Below are 23617 nucleotides of genomic sequence, written 5' to 3'. Positions count from 1 at the left end.
GTGAGTTAGTAACAAATTGATGATTCCATAGTGCTTAGCTGTAGAATTTCAGATCCTTCAGTGATTAGTTCAGTGCTAGGGCTAGAAGATAATGTCGAGAGAGGCAGTAACCTGGGAAACAAACAGTCCAGGTTTACCAGCACGGTGTTTCCTCCATGAAGTGTGCGTAAGATCTCATAAATGATATTTTCTTTCTCTTCTTTCTAATACTTGTTATTTACGTAAATCTTGCTCTCTGGAAGTGATTATTTCCATGTGGTGGTTTGATTTAGATGAAATTCTGAGGAAGAAGAAAGGAAATAAGGTTTTTATTTCTGCTCTTTGGGAGAAGAGTAAGTTTTGGTAGGTACACCACCTGTGTTAAAAAAAAAAAAGCAGTCTGTGAAAGTTACATTGCAAAAGAATCTTCAGTTGGATGTGTAGAGAGAGAATGATTTTCTTACAGTGTATTAGAGTTGTGGTCTAAGCTTAACAGTCAAGGTTTTTTGTTTTTTTTTTGCGGTACGCGGGCCTCTCACTGTTGTGGCCTCTCCCGTTGCGGAGCACAGGCTCCGGACGCGCAGGCTCAGCGGCCATGGCTCAGCGGCCACGGCTCATGGGCCCAGCCGCTCCGTGGCATGTGGGATCTTCCCGGACCGGGGCACGAACCCGTGTCCCCTGCATCGGCAGGCAGACTCTCAACCACTGCGCCACCAGGGAAGCCCAACATTCAAGGTTTTTATTTATGGGAGTGGCTACTAGAACAACAGCAGACTGGGTAAATGCTGTGCAGACTTATTTTTTAAAATTATGGATAATTGGCACATTTGTTTCTAGGGCCAGTAAAGGGGTATGTGGAAATATTCTTATTATGTTCATTCATTCAGTCAATTAATATTTATTGTTGACTGTGCCTGGCATTGAGTTAAACACTGGAGGCCTTATGGTAAACAAAACTGTATGTGCTTCATGATTGACCGTTTGCATGGTGCTTATCCTTAGCATGATCCTTAACTGTTACTTATAGTCTTTCCAGTTAGTTGTTTATTTAGTAGTGTAGGATAAATGTAGTATTATTTTCCTAAAGTCAAACAAGAATTCCCTAAATATGCATTTATGAATTTCTGTACTGTGACAAAATATCCAGTTTGAGATGGAATAACCTGTGTTAAATATTAGTTAATGATTCTTATACAAGACATATCAGAGATTACAACTGGATTTGAATCTTTACTCTGCCACTTATTACTCTGAGCTTTCTTAGGTTTAAAATGAGACAGTAAAACCTCCTAAATAGGATTTTTAGGAGGGATTAAATGGGAAAATCATTTAGCATGGGTCTTGGCAATAGTAGGTGTTCAATAAATGTTAGTTACTATTAGCATTATGAGTTTCCTGAAACCTTGGGAAAATGAACCATGTAGGAAGTATTTCATAATTGAAGTAGTAAATGTGAAAGCACACCTGTAAGGCATTCTTTGTTTTTTTAGAATCTTGCCAAGGGAATAGAGTTTTATTATTTGTTTGTTTGTTTTTTGTTTGTTTGTTTATTTATTTATGGCTGTGTTGGGTCTTAGCTGTGGCATGCAGGCCCTTCGTTGTGGCACGTGGGCTTCTCTCTAGTTGTAGCGTGTGGGTTTTCTCTCTCTAGTGGTGGCACGTGGGCTCCAGAGTGCGTGGGCTCTGTAGTTTGTGGCATTTGGGCTTAGTTGCCCCACGGCATGTGGGAATCCTAGTTCTCTGACCAGGGATGGAACCCAGTCCCCTGCATTGGAAGGCGGATTCTTTACCACTGGATCACCAAGGAAGTCCCCGTAAGGCATTCTTAATATTGCTATTTTTGAAAACATAGTAAAGAAGGCTTTAATGTGTCAATTAAGTTATTATATTATTAAAATTGTAACAAAGTGGGGTTTTTTTGTTTTTTTGTTTTTGTTTTTTTTGCGGTACGCGGGCCTCTCACTGTTGTGGCCTCTCCCGTTGCGGAGCACGGGCTCCGGACGCGCAGGCTCAGCGGCCACGGCTCACGGGCCCAGCCGCTCCGTGGCATGTGGGATCTTCCCGGACCAGGGCACAAACCCATGTCCCCTGCATCGGCAGGCGGACTCTCAACCACTGCGCCACCAGGGAAGCCCAACAAAGTTATTTTTAAAGGAAAATTGCATATGAGGTCTCAAAAAATGATTCAATAAAACCTTTTCACTAACTAATCACAAAGGAATATTATGTTGCCTTCTAGAAGCTGTTCCCGTGGATCTCTGACAGTTGTTACATTTGACTTGTGGTTATTCTAATGCATTCTTTTGTTTAAATTATTATTACCAAACTGGTGCCAGAAATTGACTCTCCCCCCTTTTATTTAACCTCTTCCTTTGTGGATCAGCCACATGGGAACTTTATAGTATCTGATCTGATGCCTGGCTAATAGAATGTGTACTTCTGAAATGTCTTCCTGGTATTTACAGTGACTTTTTTTTACTCTTCCTGCCTATGACTAATGGAATGCATTTGTGATGCAATGGTAGCATTAGGATTTCTGCCTGTAAATATGCAACAGAATGGTATATGTTCTGAACCAAATGATCTTCTGTGTAGATTGGTCGTTGTTTCATGCTACATCCTTTTTAAGTATCCACGTTTATGCAGTGGCAGTGCTTATGTGTTGGTTTTTTTAACATCTTTATTGGAGTATAATTGCTTTACAATGGTGTGTTAGTTTTTGCTGTATAACAAAGTGAATCAGCTATATGTATACATATATCCCCATATCTCCTCGGTCTTGTGTCTCCCTCCCATCCTCCCTATCCCACCCCTCTAGGTGGTCACAAAGCACTAAGCTGATCTCCCTGTGCTATGCGGCTGCTTCCCACCAGCTATCTGTTTTACGTTTGGTAGTATATATATGTCCATGCCACTCTCTCACTTTGTCCCAGCTTACCCTTCCCCCTCCCCATGTTCTCAAGTCCATTCTCTACATCTGCATCTTTATTCCTGTCCTGCCCCTAGGTTCTTCATAACCATTTTTTTTAAGATTCCATATATATGTGTTAGCATATGGTATTTGTTTTTCTCTTTCTGACTGACTTTACTCTGTATGACAGACTCTAGGTCCATTCACCTCACTACAAATTACTCAATTTCGTTTCTTTTTATGGCTGAGTAATATTCCATTGTATATATGTGCCACATCTTCTTTATCCATTCGTCTGTCGATGGACACTTAGGTAAAAGTATGGAATGCTTCACGAATTTACGTGTCATCCTTGCGCAGGGGCCATGCTAACCTTCTCTGTATTGTTCCAGTTTTAGTATATGTGCTGCCGAAGCGAGCACAGTGCTTATTTTTTTTTACTCCTAATATATCTTTAAAATTTACCTTAAAATAGTTATCATATTATACTTTTTATTAATTCCCATTAATCAATACCCATTTATTATTTTTTTAAGTTGATAAGCAGAAATTGATGTCATTGGTGATAAATTGAACTTTTTATCCCTTAGAAGTAATCCACTCACTTCTCATGGTTTTTAAGGTTGTTAGAAAAGCACTGTGGATCAGATTGAGATTTGTATTGTCCTCCTGTTTAAAAAACCTTGTTTTTAATTATGGTGGAAATCTAATCAGACTTAAGGAAAGGGTGAGATAAAGGTGCTTATAAAAGAAATGTATTTTAATGCCTTTGAATTATTTATACTTTGCTTCCATCCTAGGTGAGAAAATAGTTGTTATGCATGCAAAGATTTTGAATTTGTCACCAAAATTTTATAGGGTAGAATTTACTAGATAGGAAGACTCCAAAACAAATATTTTACCGGAGTTAAAATCATCTTAGTTGATTAAAAGTCAATAATCACATCTAATATGAAAATGTTATATGCTTTTTGAACCTCATTTTCAGATCATAGCAATGGATCATTTAACTTGAAAGCTCTATCAGGAAGCTCTGGATATAAGTTTGGCGTTCTTGCTAAGATTGTGAATTACATGAAGGTAAGTACTTTTCTCAACTAACAGAAGTTCTGTTGACTTCTGGCAGAGGAAGGGGATTGGAATTTTCAGAAGTAAATTTGTATATACATGTCAAAATTTATCAAATTGTATGTTTCAATATGTGTCGCTTATTTTATGCCTATTATACCTCAAAACTGTAAAAAAAAAAAAAAAAAAGAAAGAAAGAAAAAAAAAAGATTTACTGCCTGAAGCCTTTTACATTATATCAAGTTAGCATTTCAGTGAGTCATCTAAGTGTATTTGATTTACATTACATTACATTAGTTCAAGTACACAATTTATGCCCACCATCTCACTTAATAAAATTGTGCTCAGGCAGTAGATACAGTCACCTCTTAATTAGTCAATACCTGCTGACAAAACCAATGAGAAAATGTGAACAATTTACAGAATATTACTTCCATTGATGTGAGAAGTAAAAAGCTACATAGTTCAGGCAGATGGTGGTGGTGGCTTTTCTACATCTTGGAGGAGAAAATTTGAGAATTACTGAGTGTCTCAGAAAAACTTTGACTCACAAAAGAATTGGAGTTTAATGTTTAATGGGAGATTTAGTATTTTTTCAAGTAAATTTTGAAGTTTTGATGGTATGACATTTTGGCTTTACTAAGGATTCTGAACCCTAACTTAATTTATGAAAGTGAAATTTCATTTATAGCTAAAATGGCTAAGTGATTTCAGATTTACCCCCTTTGTCTGCCAAACACTTATTCCCATTTAGTTACTAGTTGTATCTCTTGAAAAAAAGTCAAAGAAAGTACTGTATTTGTTATTATTTCAAATTTCAGCTATTCCTTAGTATATAAATCAAATTTTATGTGAAGTCTTTTCTTTTATAATTTAAGAGACCTGGTGTCTTTCTAGCTATATCTGAAATCTGTGGTTTGTATTTGATTTCTGGTAGAAATGTGTTAGTTTATAATTGCCCATTATCAAATAATATACTCTTACACTTAGGCATTTACCTTTCATTCCATCCATCCATTCCCCCACATGGTAAGCAGTACTAAAACCTACTATCTGCTGTTATGGCACGAATGGTATGAATACCCAGACGAAATGTATGCCCTCGAGGCTGTCAGTCTTTTGAGGGAGACTGACATTTAAATGTCATGTTTTTGCTGCTCTGCTAAAAACAGTTTTAATTTATCTAGAGACCCTTATTGCTTTGTTAATCTATGACAACGATCTTCAAATTTTTACTCATATGTTCCCTGAAACAATTTTGAAAAACTGTGTGTCCCTTTGCACATATTTAAATTGATAAGTGTAATTTTTCAGCAAAACATTTTTTTTTATTGAAGTATAGTTGATTTACAATGTTGTGTTAGTTTCAGGTGTATAGCAAAGTGATTCAGGTATACATATATGTATATTCTTTTTCAGATTCTTTTCCATTATAGGTTATTACAAGATATTGAATATAGTTCCCTGTGCTATACAGTAGGTCCTTGCTTATCTATTTTATATATAGTAGTGTGTAGCTGTTGATCCCAAACTCCTCAAATCCCCCCTTCCCCCTTTGGTAACCATAAGTTTGTTTTCTATGTCTGTGAGTCTATGTTATAACAAAAGTCTAAATAGTGACACAAGATGAAATTTCTGGCATATTGTAATATTTCAGTAAAATACAGCACTCTTAAATTTATCTCAGGGAATCTAAATGCCATTTTTTAAAAATATGAAAACAAACTTTAGTGGTTGGAAATTTTAATTATTTTCCTTTCAACTTGTATGTCAGTTCTGTTACTCCCACTGAATTTTATCCTAATGTTATGTATTTTAGTGTTTGGAAACCTTCTATTGATCATCTGTCAAACTCCTTTGTCACAATAATATGTATATAAATTGAAATTAGGAATGTTTTCCCTATAACCATAAGGCTCTAAATATTTTCTGGTTTGAGCTATCATTATAATTACTATTACCACATAGTTGATTAGAATAACATAAATATATTAAAATTTTGATTAAAATTCATTTTGTATGTAATAATTATGCAACAGAAATCAATTTTTAATGAAATAAATGGAGCTGTCTTATCTCTCCAGTGGTTCTTGTGTCTGGAGATAATATATTATTTACCAATAGAATGAAACAGGATTTGGCACCAATTTCTGGTCTTATTTTGAGATCTTGTAGGTTTAAGTGCTGAGAAATAAATGTTCATATAAATAAGTTCATTCTAATTTTGTGATAGCAAAACCTTCCAAGTTGTATGCCAGAAATTACATGGTGATTTATCATCAAACATTTATCAGTTGACACTTCTGTGAGGTCCTTCTTCAGTTTTGTTGAAAGCAAAAGAATGGGAATCACCTAACTTGCCAGAGGATTTGTTACCTGGTCCTTAACCATCTACTTAGTTTCTAGGAAATGTATCAAAAAGGTTTTACCAAGACTCAGTAAATGTCTAATTATGTCAGCTTCCTCTTCTTCCCCATATCGGTACTTTGGTTAATCTGATATGTTCAGAAGCAGTTGAGAAAATAAAAATACTAGTTTCAACACACCTTTGCCAGTGCAATTTTTTTTGATGAAATACTTTTATCTTAGGTGTATAAATATATTTTTGCCAAAACTGTCAGGTTGAAGGTTTAGCATACTCAGTTTATGGACATTATTTTCTGGTTAACAAAGCTAGTCTCCATTGTCAGACCAACCAGATATACCAAACTTATTTTTTATCATATTTTAAGTAATATAAAAGTCACTGAGAAATATAGTATGGAATGAATACTAACAGATACTACTAAGGTCGTTGAGATTAAAATTATAAGGATCAAAAAGAATGAATTTTTCCATTTTTATATAATTTAAAAAATAAATACACAGTCTACCATCATGAAACACTGCATCATTATAAATAATCAAATGTTTATGAAGCAAAGGTGTGTTAAACAGTGTGTTATTCCTTTTCTAAATGTGTGTGCTTGTATCTTCCATCTCTGATATTCAGCTTTTAGATATAAATAAAAGGGAATGATTTAGAAATAACTGTAAATTTTATCTTAGGGTGATTAACGAAGGAGAAGGATACCTATTGCTAAAAATGAATTGGTTTTACAGCTAGCTATGACTTATTTTTTTAATAGGAGGTAGAAATATTAAATATTTAAAACGTAATGAGAATAGACTAATTAGAATGAAAATTTCATGATATGATTTGATAAAGTAGGTTTTAACTACCACATTTAATAATGCACCCTCCATCTAAAACTGTTCCTATGTGGTTTTTGTCTGTGGGTTTTATGTAGCATGATTTGAACATTTTGGTTGTCCGAGAAAATATTTGTTACATTTAAAAGAATCAGCCTCCTTTATTGATAACTGCTTCAGTTCTTTAAATGTGCGTTTTCTTCAGGCTAATAAATATTCAAGGAATGGATTTTGAGATTTGCTGAAGAGAATTACTTATATGAAAATACCGGAAAAAACCTATATTTATCATTAGATACTTCTTACCAGTGTTCCCTTTATTTGGAGATTCTCCCCTAAGAGCGATGCATTCCTGGACAGTATGGCATGGAGGTAGGGTGTGTGGGGATGGAAGAGACAGAATTGTTTAAAGGGAACAGCTCTCAATTGCCCATAAACTGTAATTCATCAGAATTTAGAATGTCATAGCAAGGACAAAATATCCTATTTTTAACTCCTAGAAAAATATTTAGGACTGGAAGAGACAAGAAGCCCTGTCTATAGTGGATAGTTTGATACCTCAATTTATCATTTATGAAGGCTTCCCCAAAACAATATTTTTTTGACTTGCCCTTTTGTTTGAGTCCCTGGAGTTTAATATACCTCTGGGCATTGCAGTATAAATTCTGGGTGGAGGTGAGAGTTATACCTTTTTTTTTTTTTTTTTTTTGTAAAAAGGGGGCAGGCCTGTTTTGAAAGGGAAAGGGTACATTCAGAAGATGATCTGTAAACTGATTCTTGGAAAGTCTTCAACTGCCCCTTATGTACCCTTTTTGAAGAGCCGATAAAACCAAGAACTCAGAAAGAAAGGAAAAAGGCAACACAAAATACTCCTCATAGTTTATTCATTTACTGATGGAAGAGCTCTTTAATTGCTCGATGAGAATTATGTAGAAATTATATGGAGAAGGTTCAGGAGATACCGTTAGGTCCATATGAGACACTGCTCTAGTTCTAAGATGACAAATCAATGGTGCACTTTGTTTTTGATGGGTTGATTTCTCTCTTGATCTCACTATTATCCCTTTATGGGGTTGTATCTCACTTATGTAAAAAATCATGTTGAAAAATTTGGTTAGTTTGGTTTAGCCTAGCTCAGTGGTTCTCAATGTGTCATTCTCCAACCAATGGCATCAGCATCTCCTGGGAATTTGTAAGAAGTGCAAATTCTTGGGCCCCTTCCTAGATCTACTGATCTGAAACTCTGGGAGTGCAGCTCAGCAGTCTGTGTTTTCACAAGCCCTTCCTTCAGGTGATTCTGATGCACACCACTGTGCCACTTACATATGTTTTTTCTTTTTTTTTTTAAATTAATTAATTTATTTATTTTTGGCTGTGTTGGGTCTTCGTTTCCGTGCGAGGGCCTTCTCCAGCTGCGGCGAGCGGGGGCCACTCTTCATCGCTGTGCGCGGGCCTCTCACTGTCGTGGCCTCTCCTGTTGCGGAGCACAGGCTCCAGATGCGCAGGCTCAGTAGTTGTGGCTCACGGGCCCAGCCACTCCGCGGCATGTGGGATCCTCCCGGACCAGGGCACGAACCCCTGTCCCCTGCATCGGCAGGCGGACTCCCAACCACTGCGCCACCGGGGAAGCCCCCCTACATATGTTTTTTAACTTAATAGTTTGTCCTGGACATCTTTCGAAATTAGCATATAGCGAACATCTGTATTTTCTTTTTTTAACATCTGTATAGTAGCATAGATGTACTGTAGTTTATTTAATCAGTCCTCTGTTGATGGCCACTTTAGTTTTTTCAAATACAACTTAGTGTTGTTAATAGTTCTAATAGTACGTCTTAATACAACTAATGTTTCTCATTTTTCTTTTACAACAATGCTGCTTTTCTACATTGTGGTTTATCTGTAAGGTAAATTCCTAGAAGCCGACTTGCTGGGTCGGAGGTTTCAATGCATTTATATTGCCGAATTCCCTCTGTAGGAGTTGTATCAATTTGCATTCTTACCAGCAGTGTGTGAGAGGGCCTGTTTCCTTACAGCCTCACCAATAGAGTTGTCAAACATGGAATTTTGCTGGTGTGATAAGAAATACCTTAGTGGAAGTTGAGTATCTTTTCATATGTCTAAGGTCATTTGTATCTCTTTTTTGTGCTTTTTGTGTTCCTGTCATTGGGTCATTTTCTTGTTAGGTTTTTGGACCTGTTAAAATATTAGGAAGGCTAACTCTTTGTGATACAAATTGCACATTTTTTTCCTCAGTTTGTCATTTGATTTTATATAGCTACAAGTTTGAACTTGGTTCTGTCTGATTTTATAGTCCATTCTCTTCATCACTATAATTGTACTGCCTTAAATAATACACATTCTGCATTCCTGAAAAGATTAATTTACTGGTAACTATTATTTAATGCATCTAGCATTTTACCTTTTTTTTTTTTTTTGCGGTATGCGGGCCTCTCACTGTTGTGGCCTCTCCCGCTGCGGGGCACAGGCTCCGGACGCGCAGGCTCAGCGGCCATGGCTCATGGGCCCAGCCGCTCCGCGGCATGTGGGATCTTCCCGTACCGGGGCACGAACCCGTGTCCCCTGCATCGGCAGGTGGACTCTCAACCACTGTGCCACCAGGGAAGCCCGCATCTAGCATTTTAAAACTGTCTTCCAGGGAATTCCCTCTCAGCCCAGTGGTTAAGACTCTGTGCTTTCACTGCTGAGGGCCTGGGTTCAATCCCTGGTCAGGGAACTAAAATCCCACAAGTTGCACAGCGTGTTCCCCAGCCCCCCCCCAAAATCATTTAAAAAACCTGTCTTCTAATAACAGTTTCTTACTGCAATAGACACGGCATCAGCGAGGAGATACACATCCTCTTACTTTAGAAGAAATTTTGGATGAAACACAACATTTAGATATTGGACTCAAGCAGAAACAATGGCTAATGACTGAGGTAAGAATAGGCTTAAGTTACTGTAAAAAAAAAAAATTTGCTGTAACTAGGGTTTTCATATACTGAGATATGATAATTTTTGCTTTTTCTTAAAAGAATTGGTATAGGGTTTTTCTTTAAACATACACATTTTGAGATTGACTTATTTTCATATAACCTTGTGTATCTATTTAAAAATGTCAAAGACTTTAGCATAAAAGTTATAAAGAAGTCAGTCATTGTACCAATTTTTAACTTTTTACAGAATAATTTATGCTTATTTTGAATTGCTAAATTTATAATGTACATGTTGGCAAGTTGTATTGTTTCTATGTTTTAGGACACTTAAAGCATGAGGTATTATAGGGAAAGCAAGATATTTTGTTAAGCAAGATACTTGCAAGATACTTGTTATACCGCTACTGCTATTATGATTTGATAGTGACGTTACTGCCTCTAGCAGATTACTTGGAAAAATAATCATGAACATTGTATATATGTTCCACACAACATTGGAAGAAAAGGAATCCCCAGCCATCAGTGACCATGCTAATTTGGAAATGAGTAGCACTTTAAAAATTGAGATATTTGTCTCTTTTCTGTTTAAGTATGAAATGACAATTTAATAAGACATCTTTCTAGGACCAGTGCTGATTCTAAAGACCAAATGTAAACTTCCTAAAATAGAATTTAATTTATTTTATCAAGCATATATTGTTCTTGATTTTAATAATGTAAAGTGAACCAGTTAGTATCATTGTAGCTCATTATGATATACCAATAGTGGTAATCCACATTTAAATTTTGATGCTTTACCTAATCTTGAAATTCCATGGACTACCCACAGTAGGTAAAGTTTATTTTAATTACTATTCTATTCTCCCTCCTTTCTTCTTTCTGTGTTTCTTCTCTTTATCCTTTCAGGATCAGGCTGGCAGCTGTAGAAGAAAATTAATAGGGTTGCTCTGTCTTGAAGGGCTTTCCTTCTGATACTAGCTATACAACAGGACTGACTAGAAACATAATTATATTCAGTAATTTCTGCATTCTTACTCAGTTTCAATCTCAGCTGACAACGTTATAGGTAAATTTCTTATACGCACTAGTCTGGTCCTTTTCAGTTCCTTCCACAGCGGCTAGTGCCATTTGATAGCATGTGGAGCAGACTGACTATTGGTATTTTCATCCCAGGGTAATGTTTCTCACATTATAATCCCGATATGTGATAAACTATACATTGAGGGTGGGGTAGGCAGTACCCATTTCACTTTGTCTAGTGATGTTAATAGGTGTTTTATTGATCCTGACCTCTTTCGTCTTCTGAAACAGTATGGGTACAGCGTTCTTCAAAGCAGTTGTAATAAAGTGGTTTCTTTCTCATCCAAAGAATCTATATAAATAATAAACAGTTTCTTTTATAAAAAATGAGCACCATGCTGGTCTCTGCCTGTTGTTTTGGATCCTGGATGTCCGGTATTTTAGATCTTTTGATATCCACAGGATAGTTCTAGTTTGCCACTGTAATAGGAGTATTGTGGTTTTTTAATAATTGGTAGAATTAAATAATGTATATATGGTATTTCCTTTTGTTAATATGTCCAAATTGTGTCACTCTTACAGGCATTAGTCAATAATCCCAAAATTGAAGTAGTAGATGGAAAGTATGCCTTCAAGCCCAAGTACAACTTGAAAGATAAGAAGGCCCTCCTTCGGCTTTTAGATAAGCATGACCAGCGAGGCTTAGGAGGAATTCTTTTAGAAGACATTGAGGAAGGACTGCCCAATTCCCAGAAAGCTGTCAAGGTAATAACCTCTCTTTTCTTTCGATGCCTTCATATAATTTGAATTATAATAATATCTTTTGGTTTTAAAAAATATCATGACTTAAAAAAAAGTTATTTTTAAAACCTCCTCCATCCTATATACTTGGGGTTGTTACGAGCCAATTAAAGATTTGAAATTTGTGTTTTGTGCTGTAGAGCAGGACAGAGCATAACCATTTTTGTGGAACTTTGACAGCTCCCTTTTGTGTTGTTGTGTATGACTGATTCTTCAAAATATTTCTGGAAAGATTTCCTCAGAGACATTAGTCTTTTTCTTGTAAGTTGTTATGTTTGTATTTAAGAACTCCTTCAACAAAGCTTGTGCACATTGCTAACCTGAGGGAATCAGAGGCATTAAAACACAAGAACATTTATAATTTGGTTGTTTCGAATTCCTAAAGGGGCTATCAGTAAAAGTGATAGAGTTTACATTTCCTGTTTAAATTTTCAACTCTCTTGGGAAAGCTGCGAGTCTCTGTTATTCAAAATAGCTAATGATTGATGCTAACCTGTAAGCAGGTTCATTCTTTTTGCTACCTGTGGAGAAAACTTGCTTCTTTCTCTACTTCTTGGTAATTCAGTTACACACGTCAGCCTTTTTGGTATTGTCCCACAAGTCCCTTAGGCTGTGTGTGTGTGTGTGCGTGCGCCCGTGTGCTTTTGGACTTCGTTGTTGTATTGATCTGTTGTTAATTGTACTGACTTTTTTACCTCAAATTTGTTATTAAGCCCAATTGGTTAATTATTTATAGATTGTATTTTCAGTTCTAGACCTTGCTTTTTTTTTTTTTTTTTAACAATCCCCTCAAGAGAGGTTTTTTTTTTTTTTTTTTTTAATCTTTATTTATTTGGCTGCACCGGGGTCTTAGTTGTGGCATGTGGGATCTAGTTCCCTGACCAGGGATTGAGTGTGGAGCCTTAACCACTGGACCACCAGGGAAGTTCCGTCTAGACTTTTCTTTTCATTCTTTCTTAGGTTTCTGTTTCTTTTCTGAGATTTTGTTTTTTGTTTTTTTTCCATTCATTACAAGCATATTTTACATTACATCCTGTGTGTAATTTCTTGTAGCTGCTTTAAAATTCTCCTCTTCTAATTTCAAGAGCTGGGTCATCTTGGGGATGGTCTGCTCTGAGACTTTGTCTCTTGATTACGGGTCATGTTTTCTTTCTTCATATACCTAATTTCTGTTGAGTCTTGAACACTGAATTATATGGCTCAGGATTCTGTTATATTCCTCCAAAGAGTGTTTTTGTTTGTTTATTTTGTTTTTAAGTGGGCATTTGTCTTGACTAGAGTCAAACTTCAAACTTTGTATTCTCTGTGGTGGATGGCATACGACACATCTGTTTTGTTCTTTTAGCTCTATTCTTTTTAAAATGTCTTGTCCAGAGATTAGTATAGTAGTTTTCTTCCGGTGGGCTGGTCCCTTAGGAGCTACTTGCCCATTACCAGATGAAGAACCCTTTTTAAGATTTTCACTTAAGTGACTAAACTTAACCTGCACAAATATTGCAAATAATATGTGACCAAAGTTGATAAATTGTGCACATTATAGCATGTTGAAAGGTAGAACTACTGAATCCTAGCTTAACAGTTGGGAGTACTAGGTACATTTCCTGCTCCATTCTTTTTCCCATTTTGATACAGGCCAGTATTGTTACTCTTTGGTAGGCTTTATGTTACATTCTAAAGTAGAATAGTAATGTAAACTGATAATTGCTTTTTCTATTTTAAATAATTTTGTGATGTAAAGTCACATTGTCACCCTATTTTTTTTTTTTTTAACATTTGGCTTCCACTTTTTTTCTTTTTCTTTTTTCTTTTTTTGGGCTGTGTTGGGTCTTCATTGCCGCACGTGGGCTTTCTCTAGTTGCGGCGAGTGGGGGCTACTCTTCGATGCAGTATGTGGGCTTCTCATTGTGGTGGCTTCTCTTGTTGCAGAGCATGGGCTCTAGGTGCGCAGGCTTCAGTAGTTGTGGCACGTGGGCTCAGTAGTTGTGGTTTGCGGGCTCTAGAACACAGCCTCAGTAGCTGTGGCACACGGGCTTAGTTGCTCCGCAGAATGTGGGATCTTCTCGGACCAGGGATCGAACCTGTGTCCCCTGCGTTGGCAAGTAGATTCTTAACCACTGCGCCACCAGGGAAGCCCCTGTTACCCTGTGTTTAATGGCTCTCTTCCTTCAGGAGCAGAGCTGAAAAGGGGTCATGAAAAGCACACAGTCTGTCATCTGCAAGCAGTCTTATTTCTAAATTGTTCAAAACCCCAAGTTTTAAAAAATCCTCACATTTTAAATATGTGAAGATGTGTTCTAAGTAATTTCTCAAGGGAGACATTTGGTCTAATTAAGTTAAATCCCTTCTGTGTTGTTTCCTTTTCTTCAGTTCTTGGTGGAGATAGAAGATAACTTTTACTGTCATTTTGTTGACCATATAGTGTTTTGAAGAAATGTACAGTATAGTGCTAGCAAGAAACAAAAAGGACTGTGCAAAAGCAAGAAAACAAGACAATGAGAAAAACCAGTGACTGTTCCAGATTATTCATCTCTCAGTAGTTGTTTTTTGGGGGTTTTCTAATCATTAAATTAACTGCCAGAATAATTCTAATAACTCTGTGTTTGTGATATGGTTTAATTTTAAGATGGTGTATTGAATCAACTAAGGGTTTTTTTTTAATGAAAAATTCTTTTTAATTGTAAAAAATGATCATAGTAAGTCTGGTTAAATGCGTCACATACATAGTTATCAAAAAAAATTTATTTTGTGATAAGAACTTTTAAGATCTGCTCTCTTAGGAACTTTCAAATATGCAATACAGTATTATTAACTATAGTCATCATAATGTATAGTACGTCTCTATGATTTATTTTACAAGTGGAAGTTTGTACCTTTTGACCCCTTTCTTGCATTTTGCCCACCCCTTGACCCACTCACTGCCTCTTGGAACCACCAATCTGTTCTCTGTATCTGTGAGCTCATATATATATATTTTAAGATTTCACATATAAGTGAGATCATACAGTATTTGTCTTTCTCAGTCTGACCTACTTGACTTAGCATAATGCCCTCAAGGTCCATCCATGTTGTCGCAAATGGCAAGATTTCATTCTTTTTTACGGCTGCGTAATATTCCATTGTTTATATGTAACACATTTTCTTTATCCATTCATACATCATTGGGCACTTAGGTTGTTTCCATATCTTAGCTAATGTAAATAATGCTGCACTGAACAAGGTGGTGCATATATCTTTTTAAGTTAGTGTTTTCATTTTCTTTGGATAAAAATACCCAGAAGTGGGCTTCCCTGGTGGCGCAGTGGTTGAGAGTCCGCCTGCTGATGCAGGGGACAGAGGTTCGTGCCCCGGTCCGGGAAGATCCCACATGCCGCAGAGCGGCTGGGCCCATGAGCCATGGCCGCTGAGCCTGCGCGTCCGGAGCCTGTGCTCTGCAATGGGAGAGGCCACAACAGTGAGAGGCCTGTGTACTGCAAAAAAAAAAACAAAACAAAACCCAGAAGTGGTATTGCTGAATCATATGGTAGTTTTATTTTTAATTTTTTGAGGAACCTCCATACTGTTTTCCAAGGTGCCTACATCAGTTTACGTTCACACCAACAGTGCACTAGGGTTCCCTTTTCTCCATATCCTCAACAAGACTCATCATTTCTTGTCTTTTTGATAATAGCCATTCTGACAGGTGTGAGGTGATAATCTTGTTGTGGTTTTCATTTGCATTTTCCTGATGATTAGTGATGTTGAGCATCTTTTCATGAACCTGCTGACCATCTGTGTGTCTTCTTCAGAAAAACGTCTATTCAAATCTTCTGCCCAATTTTTAATAGCATAGGGTTTTTTGTTTTTTTGCTGTTGAGTTCCATGAGTTCTTTATATATTTTGGATGTTAACCCCATATCAGATATATGATTTGTAAATATTTTCTCCCACTTAGTCGGTTGCCTTTTCATTTTGTTGATGTTTCCTTTGCTGTGCAGAAGCTTTTTAGTAAAATGTGATCCCACCTGTTTATTTTTGCTTTTGTTGCTTTTGCTTTTGATGTCAAATCTGAAACGGTGCCAAGATGAATGTCAAGGAGCTTATTGCCTGTGTTTTCTTACAGGAGTCTTATGGTTTCAGGTCTTACATTCAGGTCTTTAATCCATTTTGAAATAATTTTTGCACATGGTGTGAGATAATGGTCCAGTTTCATTCTTTTGCATGTGGCTGCCCAGTTTTCCCCGCACCATTTATTGAGAGACTATCCTTTCCCTATTGTATATTCTTAGCACCTTTGTCGTAAATTAATTCACCATATATGCATAGGTTTATTTCTGGGTTCTCTGTTCTGTCCCATTGATCTATGTGTCTGTTTTTATGCCAATACCATACTGTTTCAATTACTATACCTTTGTAGTATAGGCAGTGTGATGCTTTCAGCTTTGTTCTTTTTCAAGATTGCTTTGGCTGACAGGATCTTTTGTGGTTCCATATAAATTTTAGCATTGTTCTATTTCTGTGGAAAATGCCATTGGAATTTTGATAGGGATTGCATTGAATCTATATTTTGCTTTGGGTAGTATAGACGTTTTGACAATATTAACTTTTCCAATCCATGAGCACAGAATATCTTTCCATTTTTTGTGTCTTCTTCAGTTTCTTTCATCATTGTCTTATAGTTTTCAGTGTAGACATTATTTATCTCCTTGGTGAAATTTATTTCTAGGTATCTTATTCTTTTTGATGCAATTGTAAAAGGGATTGTTAATTTCTCTTTCTGATAGTTATTAGTGCATAGAAACTCAAAATTTTTGTATATTGATTTTTGTATCCTGCAACTTTGCTGAATTCATTATTCTAATAGTTTTTTGGTGAAGTCTTTAGGGAGATACATAAAATCCAGTTTGCAAAAAGTAACATTTTTATTTCTTCCTTTCCAATTTGTATGCCTTTTATTTCTATTTCTTGACTAATTGCTCTGATTAGGGCTCCAATACTATGTTGAGTAAAAGTGGCAGAGTAGACATCCTTGTCTTGTTCCTGATTTTAGAGGCAATGCTTTCAGCCTTTCACCATTGAATTTGATGTAAGCTGTGGGCTTGTCATATATGGCCTTTATTATGTTGAGGTATGTTACTTTGGTATCCACATTGTGGAGAGTTATCATAAGTGGATGTTGAATTTTGCCAAATGCTTTTTCTGCATTTACTGAAATGATCATATGATTTTTATCTTTCATTTTGTTAATGTGCTATATCACATTGATTGATTTGCAGATATTGAACCATCCTTGCATGCCTGGAATAAATCCCACTTGATTGTGGTGTGTGATTCTTTTAATGTATTGTTGAATTTGGTGTGTTGACTATTTTGTTGAGGATTTTTTGCATCTATGTTCATCAGGGATATTGGCCTGTAATTTTCTTTTCTTGTAGCATACTTTATCTGGTTTTGGTATAAGGGTAATGCTGGCCTCGAAAAATGAGTTTGATGAACTGCTTCAGTTTTTTGGACGAGTGTGAGAAGGATTGATATTCTTCTTTGTTCAGTAGAGTTCAGTAGTGAAGTTATCTGGTCCTGGACTTTTGTCTGTTGGGAGATTTTTGATTACTTATTCAATTTCTTTATTAGTAACTGATCTGTTCAGAATTCCTGTTTCTTCATGATTCAGTCTTGATAGCTTATATGTTTCTAGAAATTCATCCATTTCCTCTAGGTTGTCCAATTTTGTTGGTATATGTTCATAGTAGTCTCTTATGATTCTTTGTATTCTGTGGTATTATTTGTAATGCCTCTCATTTCATTTCTGATTTAACTGAGTTTTCTGTCCTTTTTTCTTGGTGAGTTGAGCTAAAGGTTTGTCAATTTTGTTTATCTTTTCAAAGAACCAGCTCATAGTTTCATTACTCTTTTCTGTTGTCTTTTTAGTCTCTATTTAAATTTATTTCCACTCTAATCTTTGTTAGTTCCTTCCTTCTACTTACTTCACGCTTCATTTGTTCTTTTTCTAGTTCCTTGAGGTGTAAGTTTAGGTTATCTGATATAGTTCTTGTTTTTCGATGTAGGCATTTATACCTATGAACTTTCTCTTAGAATTGCTTTTTTTTTTAACCTCTCATAAGTTTTGGTATGTTGTATTTCCATTTTCATTTTTTTCAAGGTATGTTTAAATTTCTTCTTTGACCCAGTGAGTAGCAGCATATTGCTTAATTTCTGCATATTGCTTAATCTCTGCATATTTGTGCATTTTCCATCTTCTTATAATTGATTTTTAGTTTTACGTACCATTGTGGTCAGAAAAGGTGCTTGATGTGATTTGTTAAGACTTGTTTTGTGGCTTAACATATTAACTATCCTGGAGAATGTCAAGTGTGTACTTGAGAATAATGTGTATTCTATTGCTTTTGGATGGAATGTTCTTTATATATCTGTTAAGTCCATGTAGTTCACACATTGATGCCTAAGGCTGAGATTATTGTCCTCTAAAGGTTCATAGATTGAGACTTTATTTCTGTGATGAATTTCACCATCATCATTATAGTCCAGATTACTGCTATCAGGCTTTTTGCATTCTTGTTCTCATTAATTAATAATAATGAAATATCTTATATCAATTCTCTTGTCATTGCTAGAGTAGTAGAAAATGAAAAATTTTTAATTGTCAGCTGTGCTCAGTGAAAGCTAAAAGATAGTAAAGACTACTCAAGTCTTTTATATTTTCTTTAAAGATGATGCAGTATTTTGGGCAGTGCAGTGAAAAAACTGAAGGATGGCTATTTATCTCATAGTTGCACACACATTTTTAGGTGATTTAATCATTCTTCCATTTTCTTACTGTTCTAGCTTTTCAAAGCATAATTGGAAATGATAGATGGATAATGATGAGTAACAAAATATTTCAAGGTAAAGGAAAAGTAAGAACAGTGAGGTTCCACAGTTTTTCTCACAGATTAATGAAAGGGTCCGGTAGACCCAAATTGTAATTGCAACATAGACTGAATTTTTTTTCTATTTTTTTCTATTTAAAACAATTTTTTTTCTTTATGTACTTTGGATGATCTCTAAGAATAAAAGTCTCAAAATATCAATTCTTAAAAATAGAACTGCTCAAGAAAGAAACTCAAGAATTAAAATTTGGTCTAGTGGACCCTAATGGTGTACTGAGGGTTAAAGGAAGTGGGAGTCCTTTGTTGTTTTAAAAAAATTTTTTTCTTTTTCCTTGGGTGATGTAATTTGGAGTTAACTGAAAATTTTTTCTTTATCTTTAAGGCTTTAGGGGACCAGATACTATTTGTAAACCGTCCTGATAAGAAGAAAATTCTTTTCTTCAATGATAAGAGCTGTCAGTTTTCTGTGGATGAAGGTGAGTCTTTCTGTATACTTTCTTTAATTTGCAGACATGTTACAAATTTAGGGTGACAGAATTTATAATATTTATAATACAATTATAACTTATTTTATAATACTGCTTTTTTAGCATTATCATCTCAACGCTAATAACTTCTATGTCTAATGTATTGTTTCTCACAATGCAGTTTGAAATGTGTAATTTGAAAGATTTTAGGTACAGTCATAGTATAGCAGTTCATGATTTCTTACGCTCATAGCTCAGCTGTACCAAACACGAGTTTATTTCTGTTGTTTTACAAATATTACTTCATATCTTGATATGAAAGCTTGTTTCAGGATGGGAAAAAGAATAAACTTTTTGTGGAGACTGATATTCTCTTAAATAACTTAGAATTTTTTGATTATCAAATTGGATAAGAAAGGAGATTTTTCTTTCTGGCAATTTTAGAGTTGTATGCTATGCTATATGTTGTCTTGTACTAAATGTGTGATACTTATATTTTGGATTTTAGTTTAAAATATTTCATCAATATTTTCAAGTAAAATAGTAATTAAACGGGTTTAGTCACAAGAAATTTCTTTTCTGTACAAGTAGATATTCTCATGTAAGCAAATATGTTTTACTCTAAATTTGTATTAATTTTGAAGTTTTATCAAAAGGCAAGAAAAGGATTGAATGTCATTTTAATTATAAAATTTCAAAAGTGTTACAAACTCCCAGCAAAATATTCTAAAAATATAGAGGGACATATAGTGCAATAGTAGTATAGACTGCAAACAGTAAAACTATTGCTGTGTCAACCTGGTAGTCATATTGACTTTTTTAAATGACATTAAATGAAAGAGTTTCTGTTGAATGAGTAATTTTGTATAAGAAGTGCATTTACAAATCTTGTCCCTACAGAGCCCAAACCTGTCTTGATTATGACTTGTAATTTGTACAGTAACCCTAAGGTTTTCTCTTATGTGTTATCTGGCTGTAGATAATTAGGCTTGTGGTGCTGTAGTTTCGTCAACCTAAGATTACTTAGATGACCATGATTTTTTGTAGGAAATAGAATATTGTATTTTTGTGAAAATCCTTATCAAGAATACCTTGTATTGATACATAGTTGTTTCTCGATAAATGTTTGTTAATTAAATGAAATTTGCAAAGTATTCCGGCTCTTCTATAATGCCATTTCTAATAAATAAGGTAAGCTTCCTGTATGTAAACAAGATAGTAGTCAGTTCCTTCTGTACATTGTAATGATAGGTGCTCATTTAAGAAAGATTTGGCTGAGCAATGTTTGTATTGCCTGAGTCTCTTTTACTTGGAATTTTGGTGTTATGTAAACTTTTATAATTGTCAAATTGATTTCTTCCTTTTAAAAACCGTATGGATGGACTTGATCTTTAAGTCCTTCTGAGTTTAAACAAAGAAACAACCGATTCCTTTATTCTTTTTTTTTTTTTTTTTTTTTTTTTTTTTCCCCTTTCCTGCGGTATGCGGGCCTCTCACCGTTGCGGCCTCCCCCGTTGCGGAGCACAGGCTCCGGACGCGCAGGCTCCGGACGCGCAGGCTCAGCGGCCATGGCTCACGGGCCCAGCCGCTCCGCGGCACATGGGATCCCCCCAGACCGGGGCACGAACCCGTATCCCCTGCATCGGCAGGCGGACTCTCAACCACTTGCGCCTCCAGGGAGGCCCCGATTCCTTTATTCTTAAGCATAGTTAATCCATTTGAAGAAAATTTTCACAGTATTAAAAAAAAAACTTACCACAAGTATCACATGTTCAAATAGTAAGGAAGATCTTACAATAAACAGCAGATGTGCTTTTCCCTTCTCTAATTCCAGTCCCTTTTTTTTTCTGGCAAGTAACTTAACTGGTTTTATTTTAGATTCTTCTGGTGGTTTTTCCCATCTTGCTAAATAATATGCTTATACTGTTATTTCTGTTTTTTTTTTAACTTGAAACATCGTCTAATGACTTATTCTTTATCATCTCTCTGATTCCAACACCTATCTCTCTTTTCTACTTCCCAATATAGTACATCACTATTTTTAGTTTCTCTTTCATTTATCTTGGCACTTTCAACAAGGTAAACCTTCTCAGTGGGAATTTTTAGTATTAAGTCTGCTCTCTAGATGGCAGCATAGTGTAGCATATCTGTTCTGGAAGTAGATGTTTAAATTGAGGCAAGTGTTTGATAGGAGAGAGATTGCAGTAGCTCTGTAAGAGTAGCATGAAACTGTAGGATTTCTTTTTTTTTTTTTTTTTTTTTAGTTTCTGCTTTATAACAAAGTGAATCAGTCATACATATACATCTGTTCCCACATCCCTTCCCTCATGCATCTCCCTCCCTCCCACCCTCCCCATCCCACCCCTCCAGGCAGTCACAAAGCACCGAGCTGATCTCCCTGTGCTCTGCGGCTGCTTCTCACTGTAGGATTTCTTGATGGTATTTCATTGGAGAAATTTTAGGAGTACACTTGGATTTAGCAGTAACCCTCACAGTAGTCCTTACACTAAGCCATTGTGATTTTTGTGTGCCTTGTGTGTGCTTTCTGTGGATACTGTTGTTTTAACTTTGGTCAGTGTTTTCCTGTTTATTTTTTTATTATTTTTTATTTTTTTGTGGTACGTGGGCCTCTCACTGCTGTGGGCTCTCCCATTGTGGAGCACAGGCTCCGGACGCGCAGGCTCAGCGGCCATGGCTCACAGGCCCAGCCGCTCTGCGGCATGTGGGATCCTCCCGGACCGGGGCATGAACCCGTGTCCCCTGCATCGGCAGACAGACTCTCAAACACTGCGCCACCAGGGAAGCCCCTGTTTGTGTATTTTTTACCTAGAGTTCTGTTCCTTAGTATTACCTGTTTTCAGTTGCCATGTTATATGGCCTTTCGCAAGGCTTAAACTCTTCCCATCTCCTCATTACTGGGCTATAAAGACAAAATGAGGATTTTCACTTTTTGCCCCTCAGACTATAAAAGTAATCATATATGCTTTTTAGTAAAATCCCACACATCTAGAAATAAGTGCTGTAAATAGTTTAGTGGTTATTTCTCTAGTTTACTTTCTCTATACTACAGGTATTCAGTGGTGCTGTGTGGCTATTTATTTATTTATTTTTAGGACATTATTTATTTTTATTATTTATTTATTTATTTTGGTTGTGCCAGGTCTTAGTTGCGGCACACGGGATGTTTGTTGTGGCATGTGGACTTCTTAGTTGCAGCATGCGGGATCTTTAGTTGCAGCATGCCTGGGGAATCTCATTCCCTGATCAGGGATCAAACCTGGGCACGCTGCATTGGGACCGCAGAGTCTTACCCACTGGACCACAGGGGAAGTCCCCCTGTGTGGCTATTTAGTATTCTGTTTTATAGGTGTCTCTGATGCATGGATTTTTAAACACTTAACATTGCTGCAGCAAATATCCTTACAGACCTGATACGGTGGATATATGTATATGTATTTTTTATGTTAATGAAACAGCCATATAAATCAGGAAAATATTGGGAAGGTAAACAATAAATTATTTTTGCATCTTTTAAGGATCTTTACTGCTATTGGTGAAATACATTACTACATTTCTCAATATTGAACCATCCTTTTAGTCCTAGAATAACCCTTCTTTGGCGCCTGTATTTCTGCGTTCCTTTTACTAATGTATTTAAGGATTTTTGCTGTTTTGTTTTTTTGTGTGCTTTCTCAGGGTTTGGTATGGCTGTATGCTGGATTCATAAAAAGAGAAGTGCAGATTTATATTTTTTAAATTTATTTCAGTATTTGTAATTCAAGCACATTTATACATACTCAGATATAAATGGAATACAAATGAAATAGCTGTTCACATTTTTATATAGAATTACCATTGAATGTGATAGCTACAAGTGAACTAATGAAGGTGTGATTCATTGGCAACTTCTATACCGTAATTGGTGTTTTCCTTAAGTGATAAAGAATTCTTGGTAAAGTTCTAAAAAATAAAAGGTGTAGCTTTTCTGTGATTACAGAGGTTAATCATACTGTATTCATATACAGTATACACTTTATATTCTTAGAAAATCAAGTGTGTATTAAAATACTTCGTTTATATGCCTAAAACAGAATTGGGTTCTCGGCTCAGTTGATTATAAACTGGTGTTGATCATTGATCTGTAAACTTTCTAATGAAGATAGTTGGGAGGATGCCGGGTTTTTCAGCCTCTCGGCAGCATTGATAGTTGGAGCTGGATAATTTTTTTGCTGTCAGGGTTGTCAAAGTGCATTTTGGGATGATTAGCAGCATCCTTTGCTGCTTAGGTGCCATTAGCATACCTTTCCCCACAGTGTGACACCCAAAAGTGTATCCAGACATAACCAGAGAAGTTCCCTGGGGAGCAGAATGGCCCAGGTTGAG

The 23617-nt window shown here is 36.0% G+C and overlaps 1 protein-coding gene and 1 non-coding gene across 2 annotated transcripts in view; one reads left to right on the top strand and one right to left on the bottom strand.

Moving 5' to 3' along the window:
- The window catches only part of GTF2E2 (general transcription factor IIE subunit 2), a 70032-nt gene that overhangs the window by 18433 nt on the left and 27982 nt on the right, over positions 1–23617 (top strand). Inside the window, exons 3-6 of the mRNA XM_060085952.1 lie at positions 3879–3970; positions 9979–10086; positions 11686–11868; positions 19150–19243. Coding sequence (XP_059941935.1) covers positions 3879–3970; positions 9979–10086; positions 11686–11868; positions 19150–19243 — 477 coding nt within the window. The remainder of the gene's footprint in view (positions 1–3878; positions 3971–9978; positions 10087–11685; positions 11869–19149; positions 19244–23617) is intronic.
- LOC132481392 (U6 spliceosomal RNA) lies at positions 3206–3312 on the bottom strand. Its single transcript, XR_009530814.1, has one exon. It is a non-coding gene; the product is annotated as a U6 spliceosomal RNA (small nuclear RNA).

This window comes from Mesoplodon densirostris, chromosome 20, assembly GCF_025265405.1.
Source record: "Mesoplodon densirostris isolate mMesDen1 chromosome 20, mMesDen1 primary haplotype, whole genome shotgun sequence".
Classification (NCBI taxonomy): Eukaryota; Metazoa; Chordata; class Mammalia; order Artiodactyla; family Ziphiidae; genus Mesoplodon; species Mesoplodon densirostris.
Note: the sequence above shows the minus strand (reverse complement) of the source record. Positions and strands in the feature narration are given on the sequence as shown.